The 12,678-nt window shown below is 35.0% G+C and overlaps 1 protein-coding gene across 7 annotated transcripts in view; it reads left to right on the top strand.

The window, feature by feature from the left end:
* Positions 1–12,678, top strand: part of CSMD3 (CUB and Sushi multiple domains 3) — a 1,172,992-nt gene that overhangs the window by 1,128,437 nt on the left and 31,877 nt on the right. For all 7 annotated transcript variants that reach the window (XM_070630871.1, XM_070630869.1, XM_070630875.1 and 4 more), the window contains 3 exons: positions 3,034–3,213; positions 4,798–4,971; positions 11,406–11,579. In XM_070630871.1, coding sequence (XP_070486972.1) covers positions 3,034–3,213; positions 4,798–4,971; positions 11,406–11,579 — 528 coding nt within the window. The remainder of the gene's footprint in view (positions 1–3,033; positions 3,214–4,797; positions 4,972–11,405; positions 11,580–12,678) is intronic.

Below are 12,678 nucleotides of genomic sequence, written 5' to 3'. Positions count from 1 at the left end.
ATTTAAAAAGTTGAAAGAGAAAGTAGTTTTGAAGTGGCATAGACTAGAATTACCACAATTATGTTTTATTTTTAGCACAGAGGTTATATACTTAGATTTATCATAAATGATTGCCAAATGGGCACCAATTACATGATAGAAGCTAATGAGAAAACCTCCCACAAAGACAAATTCAAACCTTTAAAGCAGTTTGTGTGTTTTTGAGAATCTGAGCTGACTAGTTAATCATTCCTTACATACTCATTCACTCGTTTATTCTTTAAACAAGTATTTACTTACTCTCTTAGGAGTTATGTACTAGCCTAGGCTCTGAGAATACAACAATGGAGAAAAGAGACAAAATATCTTCATGCGGTTTATTGGGGGTGGGTGTGTGTACACTTGTGCGCTGTGTGCTTAGGGATTTTGGTAACCTTAGAAAAGATTTTCTTGTGATAAAGCATAGCACCCCGTTGTCATGCACGGATGACTGTGAATTTTAGGATAAAGCCCTGAAGAGCTATTCTGAGGTTTTGCCTGAAAACGCCAAAAGCCTTTTTTTGTTGCTGAAAACAAGCTGATGGTGAATGAATTGACTTGTGGAGCAGGTGCTGTTTGCAAAGACTGTTGCTATTGGAAACTGCCTCTTTGACTGGCCTTTGCTTTGTTAGGAAGCCACCAAACAAATCTTTCTGAAGCTGTTGTCAGGCATTTCATTCATGCCGCTGCCATGATACGCAGAACTCTTTCTTAGTGCCTCTATAAAATACACCCTCTGTCCTCTCTTTTGGTGGCTGCTTCTCAGCTCGTGTGCCTTATGACCGAGTTAGGTGTTCTTTCTTGCCAGTGCTCTAATTCATCTGTAAAGCACTGCCCAGCAAATAACAACAATTAGTAGGTGTTCTCTTTAATTTTTCTCTTCTTAATTGGAATCTAGTTTAAAAATATAAAGTAACATAAGGTAAAAAAAAAACAAAATGAAGTGAAGACATACTCACTTTTAAATGGCTGCAAATTTTGAAACTGCAAAAAGAAATGACATTTTCTTGGTACGTAAGCAGGATTTGATTTTCTGTCCAACTCAGGTGTATAATTAAAAAAAATCTTTTCTTCATCAATCATTAAAAGAACAAAAATCATCCTATTTGTGAAACTCTTATTAGGAGTCAGACAGAAACACTCAATGAGTGTGATTCCAGCACTGTCTTGAGGGCTCCGAGGATTATAAGGTGGAGTGCCATGAATATTGCTCTTTAATTTAAATGCCATTATTCATGGTCTTCAGACTCCTTAGGCTCAACAGATTAGAATAATATGAAAGAAATCTTAACGTTCATAGATTTTAATGGTAAATTAATAAATACAGTGTAGCTAAGTGCTATTAAGGTCTTCCATGCCTTAGTCTATTTTTAATCTTTAACCCTAGACCTCCAAAATATTCGGAAGAATTAATTAAAAATAAAAATGAAAGAGTATAATTCGTATTTACCTGGTGAAATTGTTTACCCTTTATGACCAAAAAATTCAAAAGGCAAAAAAGATCCTAAAAGACAAGTATGCCACTTGTTTGTTCTCTCCAGAAAAGAAAAAGTGTAACCTTCTGTGTTTTCCTTTTTCTCTTAGACACCAGAAGGCTTGTGAAGACAATTCATTGCTGAAATCATGTTTAAGTCATGCGCCTCAAACCACCAAGTGTTCTCATGGCTTATATATAATCTGTGTTATACTTTATTCCTAACTGCCACATTTAGAATTTTTTTTAATTTTCTGTGCTGTCTCAAGTCTTTTTGAAAGTTTTTGGTGACTTATAAATTATAATATTGCACATGTAAGCAGATCCAGTTTTATAGACCAGTACAATTGATAGAGCATCATGCTCAGAAGAGTCCTGTGCTCGGGGTTCACTGCTCTGGGATTGCTGTCTCAAAATTCTTAGTAATTTTATCTCTGAATTTGTGTTTTGTCACTGAAGTCCACTGGGACAATGGAGCATGTGCTGAGGGTTTGGAGCCTCTGCTTATGTGCAATCAGCCTCCCTGCCTCTCCGTCCTCCCAGGAGGGATTCTGGCCTTTTACTACCCACCACCTGGTGCCCTTGGCCCTGCCTGACCTCCTCATTCCCACCCCTGCTCCTGGGCCATTGATGCCCTCTGCCCAGCTGGTCCATTGTGTTATCAGCAGAGAGAGGCTCACATTTCACCTTTGACCCCCACCCTTTTGTAGGGGCCTTGGTGCAAGCGTGGGGCAGTTCAGAATTGGGAGTATTCACGGAGTCTTGGAACAGAGTAGGGCAGAAGCTATGCCTGTCCTAGGTTGGCAACACCGAGGAATATTTAGCAAGCACTTGACGGAGGCCTCTCACTTGCCCCCAATACAAAAAGCAAGCATACTCCAGAGTGGAGGTTGCAGTTTCTTGGGCTTGTTCTTTCACTTGGGTTGGCAATGAGTTGGTGGAAATGAAAAACTGATTTCTCTATCCCTACCTGTGGCCTTTTCGTTTTGCACTGGGCCCACAAATTATGTATCCTGCTCTGTTTGTGATAGATTCACATTTTGTAGTTTATTCATTCTTTCATTACTGTTTTAATTAAAAACTATTATAATACCTAGTTAGTGACCCTATGCAGAAAATATTCTGTCAATCCAGCAAGCCTGATAAATTAGATATTTCAATAGACATATATAAGAATACAAATTTTGAATATTATGTTAGATATCTCGATACTATAGGATGGTTTCTCCATGATTGTATAATGCAGGTTAAAAGAGGTTACCACATCCGAGTTCCCCACAACATAATAGCATATTAACCTAGCCTTTACAGAGTCTAAATGACAGTTTCTGAACCGTATGTATAGAGTCTATAATAAGCATACCTGATCATAATCAGGAAGTGCCAGTATGTACTTTAAATATGCTTATGTTTTATTATTAAAAATGTGCATGATAACTAATTTTTCCTGCTTATATGTTGAGTATGCCATATGCTTTCTACTCTTCTCTATAAAATACTTGCCACATTAACCATCTGCTCTTTTAATCCAATACTGATAGTAATCAGTTGTGGAGACCCAGGCATACCAGCCAATGGACTGAGATATGGAGATGATTACGTGGTTGGACAAAATGTTTCTTACATGTGCCAGCCAGGCTACACAATGGAATTGAATGGTTCCAGAACCAGGACTTGTACAACTAATGGCACATGGAGTGGAGTAATGCCAACTTGTAGAGGTATGATAATGATTTCTTCAGTATTTATAAGTGATCAACACTACATATTTTCTTTTTTAATGTGCAAATTTAAAGTAAATTCAAATAGTTTTTTATGTATTCTTTCACTTTTTTTTCTGGTACTGAAAAATGACTGCTGCAATATTTTTTAAACCATACAGATAATAATGTAAAGGATTTATAAGAGATATTTAAACAAAAACATTGTCTTATTGTGAATAATGACAAACAACTTTAATGCAACCAAAATGACAAAAATATCATGTACTCTGATATGTAATCATCATCATCATTTATATTGATTGATCAAAATTTAGAAGAGAATATAACCTTAATGAATTAGAACTTTAATTTGATGATCCACTTGGGTCAAGTAATTCAAGGATGGGGAGAAAACCTTTCTATGATTTGAGAACAGTCAGCCTGAATTACAGAACTGTAATTTTTCTTAAAGAAAAGGAGAATGTGTTTCTTTAAAGAATGCAATCTAGAATTAATCTTTTAGTCAATATAGGCATAAATTTTCTACTTTATGCTATTTTTTCCACTGGAAATATTTTCATAATTTGTCAATTTTTCTGATTATTTGTGGAATACTGTAGATGCAGTGTCAGATAATGTATATTGTTTTGTGATGATATTGATTTTTAATAATTGAGATTTCTCAGTCATCTTTCTAAACATATGTGAATTGACAGTTTAATATCTCTCTGACATAATTTAACAAAAAAGAATAATTTCAATGTCTTTTTCTTTTTGATTACACATTCTGAATCAGATCACTACAAATATACAGTTACTATATAAAAATATATTGCACAGCATTTATATTTTCAAAATTATTTCATACATCATTAATTCTGACAATGGCAGTATTATACAACTCCAAAAAATTATTCATATATGTTCCTTGTCGTCAAAATACAATCATTCCTCATTTTTAGATTTTGTAGTTGGTACCCTTCTTTTTCCCTTTATCTCTGTCTGTTATCCAACCCATCTTTGCTGGGGGACAACTTAAAACAATTTAAAATGAATGTTTAAAAATTTAATAATGCATTTAAAACTCTACAATAAGTTTTTACATATGACTCTAGATGGTTAATAGGACCTATTTGGATATTTTAATGAGATATATGTTCTGTGTTTTAAAAAATGTCACAGAATTACTCCCACATTCCTTGCTACAATGCTGACACTATATATAGCCAAACAGCCCAGCTCTTCAGTGTGTCTAAAGGTCATCGGAAAATAATTTTATATAAAACCAATAATTTATCAGTTACAGTATACTGGATAGAAGGTTACCCTCTATTTGCCTTCCCTTAGATGTCAGGCAGCTTGTTATTTTGTAAGAAAATCTCTGACAACCAGTAGCCATTATGTTGCCAAGAAATAGTGGCATCCTAGAGGGATTAATTCCAGGGATGTTTCAGGAATACTACCAGGAGAACAAAACATGTCACGCCATATTGTCCTCCAAAAGGTTAAATTAGCACATATGCTTCTTCTAATGATATTTATTTTTTTCTACATCCAGGATGTTTCAACAGCTGTGTCTAATCACTTTTAATGTAATTGCAGCTGTTACCTGCCCAACTCCTCCCCAGATCTCTAATGGAAGGTTGGAAGGAACAAATTTCGACTGGGGCTTTAGTATTAGCTACATCTGTTCTCCAGGCTATGAACTGTCCTTTCCTGCTGTTTTGACCTGTGTAGGGAACGGTACCTGGAGTGGAGAAGTGCCACAGTGCTTACGTAAGTATAATTTCTGTACTTAAAATTTTATTTTCCCATTTTCACTCTCTTAGAGCTACTTTACTGACATGACAACTGTTACTGAAAATTTTCATATTTTGCTAGAACAAATATGAGATTGTTAAATTCTTTTCAATGTGTCATTAAAATTCAATCAAAAATCAGTATTTACCAGTGTAGCTATTCTTCATGGAATCCAATCATTATGTTCCTTTTTCTCTGACTCTAAATTTTAGGCTAAATTGCTTTGTTTGCAAACTTTTCCTATTTTTCAAAATTATTCCTCAAAATAAATTAATTTTGAGATTAATTCTCCTGCTGGAAAATTATTCTTATTTATGTCCAGTTTATTTCAATTGAATGCTCTAATTTATCCCCAAATCTCTTTCCACAATGAATCCATGTCACTTCTACATGTCATTCAAATCGGGTTCTTATGATGGTCTTTGCCATGGCACTGATTCTGATTATACATCTAAAATTACTAGGGTAAGCATGGAGATGAGAGGTTATTATTTTGTTACAGAGGGTACTGCATACTATATGTTCCAGCAAGTGTCACTTCAAGATTAGTTTGGAAGAGTGAAAACAAAACAAAAGTCAGATTTCTGTTTACACAAATTACTGTAGCACGTGATGCAGGCAGTACTCATTCAGAGATGTCTAGTGCTTTCCTATTCCTAATCCTCCTTTCCTTCCTGGCATGGGGTTGAGGAGCACTCTACCTGTTCCCATGGCCTTGAGCTTAGGCAGAGCCAACGGAGTGAAGTGCTCAGAACCCTCTAGAGTCTTGTCATCTCATTCAGAGTAGAAGCCAAATCACCTACAGACTTATATAACCTTTTTCTTCTTTTCCCTGATCTTATCATCTCCTACTACTCTCCCCTCATCCTCTCTGCTCCAGGAACACAGGCCTTCATACTTTTCTTGAACACTTAGCCATACTTTGGCATCAGGGCTTTGTTACTTACTATTTGTTTTCCTGGAAATTTCCTTTTATTCTTTTGGCTTTTGATTCAAAATCCCTGTTGTAAGTATTCTCTTCTTTGATCACCTCATTTAAAATTTTGTATGCTGACATATAATACTGCCCTTCCAGACTTTATTCTTTCTTCTTAATAGTCTCCTTTCATCCATTATTTTTTTCTCCTTAAAACACACTATATATTTTACTTGTTTATTTGGATGATGTCCTCTACTTAGGTTTACACTCCTTGAGGCAGAGATCTTTGTTTTGTTCACTGCTTTATCTCTGGTATGTAATGCAGTCCCTGGTAGATATCAAAACCTAGAATGCTATAGGGGCCAGTCCAATGGCACAGCAGTTAAGTTCACATGCTCCGCTTTGGTGGCCCAGGGTTTGCTGGTTTGGATCCCTGGTGCGGACCTACACACTGCTTGTCAAACCATACTGTGGCTGGCATCCCACATATAAAGTAGAGGAAGATGGGCAGAGATGTTAGCTCAGGCCCAGTGTTCCTCAGCAAAAAGAGGAGGATTGGCAGCAGATGTTAGCTCAGGGCTAATCTTCCTCAAAAAAAGAAAAAAAGAAAAAAACCAAAAAACAAAAGAAACTTAGAATGCTATAGTAATTAAAACAGTCTGGTACTGGTGCAGGGATAGAAAGTAAACCAATGTTATAGAATAGACAGCACAGAACCATTTATTGATACTTGATATAGAACAAATCAGTGAGGGAAAAATGGGCATTTTAATGAATGCAGCAAGGCAATTACTTTGCACAGAAACATACCTGTAACATGATCTCTATCTCACTCCAAATAACAAATCAATGCCATATTTATTAAAGACTTAAATATAAAAGTTTTAAACGGATGGCCAACAGGCACATGAAAAGATGTTTAACATCACTGATTATTAGGGAAATAGAAATCAAAACTGCAATGAGATATCACCTCATACCTGTCAGAATAGCTGTAATTAACAAAAGAAATGACAAGTGGTGGAGAGGACGTGGAGAAAAGGGAACCCTCATACGCTGTTGGTGGGAATGCAAACTGATATAGCCATTATGGAAAACAGTATGGAGAGTTCTCATAAAATTAAAAATAGAAATACCATATGATCCAGCTATCCCACTGCTGAGTATTTATCCAAAGAACATGAAATCAACAATTTGGAAAGATATGTGCACCCCTACATTCATCACAGCATTATTCGCAATAGCCAAGGCATGTAAACAACCCAAGTCCTCATCAACAGATGAGTGGATAAAGAAGATGTGGTGTATACATACACAGGGCAATACTACTCTCCCATTAAAAAAAGACAAAATTGTGCCATTTGTGACAATATGGATGGACCTTGAGGGTATTGTGCTGAGTGAAATAAGTCAGACAGAGAAAGACAAATACCATATGATTTTACTCATATGGGAAAGATAAACAAACACATAGGTAAGGAGAATAGATTAGTGGTTGTCAGAGGAGAAGGGGGTAAGGGTAGGGCAAAAGGGTTAAAGGGGCACATGTGTATGGTGACGGATAAAAACTGACTGTTTATGGTGAACACAATGCATTCTTTACAGAAACTGAGTATAGTGATGTACACTTGAAATTTACACAATGTTGTAAGTCAATATGACCCCATAAAAAAAAAGATTAAGAAACGATCTAAATAAACTTAAGATAAGAAAGGATTTCTTAAACAAAATACAAAAACTCCAACCCATAAATGAAAAAGGGGAAAAATTCAACTGCATTAAAAATTTTAAACTTCTCATTATCAAAAGACAAATTACAAACTTAGATAATACAATCAATATGCATGAAAAATAAAAATAATATTTAGAATATATAAAAATTCCCTAAAACAGAAGAGACATAACAATAACAATGTGAAAAAGACATGGACAGCTACTTCCTAACCATTGGACTGGGAAAAAAAATGTTGGACAATACCAAGTGTTGGAAATAGAGTAATATAACCTTTTATATACTCATGGTGGATGTGTAAATTCTCTCAACCATTTGCAAAACTATTTGCTATTATATAGTAAAGTTAAAGATGTACAGAGTTTCTGGCCCAGAAATCATATTCATAGTTATATGTCCTCCACAAATTTTTGTACATGTACACAAGGAGACATGTATAAGAATAGTAATATTAGCATTGTTTTTAGTGGTAAAGCTAAACAATTCTATGCTTAAGCATGTATATAAACGTGGTAAAATTATCAAGAAATGTGTGGAAATGAGGAACCTAGAATTTGGGATGAGACAAGGCCTCTTATCCTGGGCCTGAGAAAAAGGAGAGACCTAGAAGGAGTTTCAACAGTATTGGCAATTTTCAGTTTCTTAAGTTGGGTGTTGGGTTCATGGATATTCGTATATTATATATATATCCTCCTGAATGAACCACATATTTTAATATAATATAAATATATATTTAAGGTACACATTTTGAATGATGATGACTGAAGATAAATTATTAGGTATACTTTGGCATACTTTATTTGAAGAGCATCCTATTAAGTGATTGCAAATACTGGGCATGCATACCACCATTTTGCTGGCCCATCAGATTATTCGTAATACATTTCTTCCAGAGAGATATTACTAAATAGTTATATTGAGCTATATATTATATTGAACATGAGAGATAGAACTAATTTACAATTATGGTTGTGGTTTGTTAGACTGCAATTTAAGCAAGATCCAAAGAAGCTCCTTTTGGGTAAAATGATTCATTAGTATAAGTCTGTTCCAATGCCTCAAGGTTGATGTCACACAAATTGGCTCTTAAAATTCTGATTTATGCTAGAGAATCATCTTAGAAAAGATCAATGTGTTCTATATAAGACTAGATATTCTATGGGTACTTCAGAATAGATGGGGACAAAGAGATGTTATAGAGATGAATTTATGGTAAAGTTTGATATGACTGAAAAAATCTCAATCAAGAAGTTATCTTGAGAGGATGTTTTATTTTTGGTTCTATGCAAATGATAAAAAAATACTTACTATTGACATTTGAATTATAATTCCCAAATAAAATGGGGCTAACTTTGTCCCAGTTCCTTTACATGTATTATGTCTACTACACATAACAGAACTCCTGGTAAGAATGCTTAGTCATGACATTTTATTAAATAATGACACAAGCTCAGAGAGGGAAATCAAATTGTAAGGACACTATGAACTCTTCCATCATTTAGGGAACCAGCTACCTCGTTTTGTGGCCTAGCATCACGCTGCTAGTAAATGGAAGAGTATGAATTCCAGTTCAGAGAAGGCAGACTTAAGACATAATCCTGTTATCCATTGAATAGCCAAATTCATTCATTTTAAGGACTTAAAATGATGGATGTCTTTTCTCTTTAATTCTGTTCAAAGTATGTCTTTTTATCTTAAAGTTTATGTCATTATGAATAAACCCTGTGTCTTAAGCCTCTAAACTTGGCACCAATAGGTTGTTTGGTTTAGTACATGAAAATCTATGGATAGAAAACAGATGGAGTGAGGAGGAAGGAGGGGCAGTGACCAGGGGATGATTGAAGAGTTTAAGTGCTTGTGTCTCACTCCTTTATTTTCTTTGTTGAATAAAGATAAGTTTCTGAGATGAATTACTCAGCACAAATATGCAAGAGAAACACATCAGAAGTAGGTTATGAAATAACTTAGCCTTAGAAACTATTGCTAAAGCTGAAATGCCCATTGATAATGTTCACTGAGGAAATATCCATTGAAATTCAAAATGTTTGAATTCAAAATTGAGTGAAATTCAAAATGCTAGAGATACAGGGATTAATAAGACAAAGACCCTGGCCTTTAGGCTTTGATATTACATTGCTAGAAGGACCTGGATGCCAAGTAGCACTAAGGTTTACAAAAATCTAAGAAATGGTGAAAATTAAAACAAAACACAATAAACAAATGTTTATTTTACCTTTGTTATTTTACTCTGAATTTTTCTCCTCAATTTATTTTGTTTAATATTTATTTAATGATTGGTTTTCATCTTAACTGTTTAAAAAAGAAAAAGAAAGAAGTTCCTGAAAAGAGGTTTGAAAATTCAAGCTTCTCCTAGAGTCTTGAATTTCAGGGAAGGTCTGTCCTTGAACATTGAGCTTAAGACTAAGGTATTCTATTATTAGTGTATTCATACGTTCCAATTTGCCTGGAGCATGTCTAGTTTATTACTGTTGTCCTGGTAGGTGTCCTGTCCAGTGGACTTAACAATGGTTAAAATAGTAAATTATATGTTATGTATTTTTTACTACAATGAAAAAAAAATGAAAGTATATGATGTGGGTACCTATGTCTGGGTTATCTACTAGATTTGAAACCATCTGATCTCATCTCCTATTGACTTCCACATGCTCCCTCTGCTCCAGACTCACTGGCCTTGTTCTTCCTCCAACACGCTAGACGTGCCCCAGCAGCGGGCTTTGGCAATGCTGTTTCCTCTATCTGGGATGCTCTCCTTTGGAATATCAGCATGGCTAAATGCTTTGTTTCTTCCAAATCTTTCGTCAGTAAGAGAGACCCTTGCCACCTCATTTAAAATCCACTCCCAACCCTCACCATCCATCACACTCACACATACACAGTCCAGATCTCCTTTTCCTACACAATTTTTCCCCATAGAGCTTACTACTTTCCCACACACTACCTTTTTTACTTATTAATTATATTTATTGTTTGTTTACTGCCCTCACAAATACATAAACATCACAAAGGCAGGATTCTTAGTTTGTTTACTGATAAGTCCAAGTGCCTAAAACCACCTAGAAAAGTTTCTTTTAATAGTTAAAAAATATATATTGAATGGAATAATATAATCAACTTGTTTAGAAATCCTGTTAAGTTGATCTCTTCAGTGCTTGTAGAACAGTGAGTTTCCTTCATTTTGTATAAATTTGTACTCTGAGGGGCTTCTTTACTCTTTAAAAAACTCTCAAAAATCCTTCATGATATTTTGAAGAGGAAGGCAACAGAATACTGGGAAATGTGCTCTCAGTGTTCAACAGAGTACAACGAAACAAACCGTATGTTTTATATGCACAAAAAAAATACAACAATCTGGAGAATACAACCTAGACCATTATGGATTGGTTCTTTCTGACAGAACCATCTGTGAATCCCATGTTTTTTTTTAGGAATGCCCTCCAACTTTACAACCTATATGTATAAATATGTGGTGTGATTCTTAAAAAAAAAAAAACCTACAGTTATTAAGATGGCCTACTAGGTAAAAAATGTCTGGATCAGACCACATTATAATATTATACTGAGTTGTACATTCAGTATTTATTCATGTAATCAGATACTGAAAAAATTTCATTGCAGTAGATTAATATGGATGGCATGTCACTTAAGTATAATATTCCAGTTATTTTCATCATTTTTCTAAACAGTTTACTCTGATGAACCCTGAATCTTTTCTATAATTGTCTTTCTTTTCACTTTCAGCAAAGTTTTGTGGTGACCCTGGTATACCCGCCCAAGGAAAAAGAGAAGGCAAAAGCTTTATATACCAGTCAGAGGTTTCATTCAGCTGCAATTCTCCTTTCATATTAGTGGGATCGAGCACCAGAATATGTCAAGCAGATGGCACTTGGAGTGGTTCGTCACCTCACTGCATAGGTAACATTAATTAAAGGTCGATTATGCTCAGTGATTCTGGAATTACTGGGTAGTAGTGGCATTTAATGGTTTTCTTTATCCTGTAATAGTTGGCTAACTATGAAAAAGAAATATAAAATATAGAAGCACTTCAAAGGCACTGAAAGTGAATATTGTTAAAACATATGATATTAGTTTTAGCATCTAAAACTTCCAGAAGAAATATTGAAGTAATTTTCCTGTTTATCAGTAAATGAAAAAGAAAAAACCTTCCAGATAAATTGCATTAAGTACTAACATTTGTATAGATCTTTATAGTTAATAAAGCACATTCAAATGAAATTAAACTTGCTCCAAAAATGTAAAAAAGGTACATTGATGGGCTGGCCCCATGGCCGAGTGGTTAATGTTCCTCTCCGCTTCAGCAGCCAGGTCCGCAGGTTCGGATCTCAGGTGTGGACCTATTCCACTCTTCGGCTGTGCTGTGGAGGCTTCCCACATACAAAGTAGAGAAAGATTGTCATGGATCTTAGCTCAGAGCTAATCTTCCTCAAGTGAAAAAAAAAAGGGGAAGATTGGCCACAGATGTTAACTTGGGGCAAGTCTTCCTCACCAAAAAAAAAAAAAAAAGATAGATTGATTTCAAAATGGCTCAAAGTACATTTCTGTAATCCTAAAATTAAATGCCACATTTGATAAACTAACCAAATAAACTGTCATTCAAGCTAACCAACTGAGAGACCAACAGCCCTATCATTTTTGTGCCTAAATCTCCTACATATGTCAATGAAAAATCTAAATAACTAAGTCCTGTTTCTGGAAAAACCCTTACTTCTTAAGGGGAATATTATCCTACTTGAGATTGTAACTTCACAAAATCCTTGAGCAAATATTTTATGCATGTGTTCTTCATTTTCCCTTAACTTTTTATCCACAGAGTTAGTTGGATGTCAAATGCTTTTATATTAGAAGGGTTCAAAGTTCAAGAATTGCATAATTCATATGAAATGCAGTCTACCTGAATTTCTTGCCTTAAGATTAGCAGGCTTCTCTCCATGGAGAGATGCTATTAGATTTATACTCTTTACTGTTACTCATGCCCTTTCATTAAGCCCCAGAT

This window comes from Equus przewalskii, chromosome 8, assembly GCF_037783145.1.
Source record: "Equus przewalskii isolate Varuska chromosome 8, EquPr2, whole genome shotgun sequence".
Lineage (NCBI taxonomy): Eukaryota > Metazoa > Chordata > Mammalia > Perissodactyla > Equidae > Equus > Equus przewalskii.
This window is presented reverse-complemented; position numbering and strand designations above follow the sequence as displayed.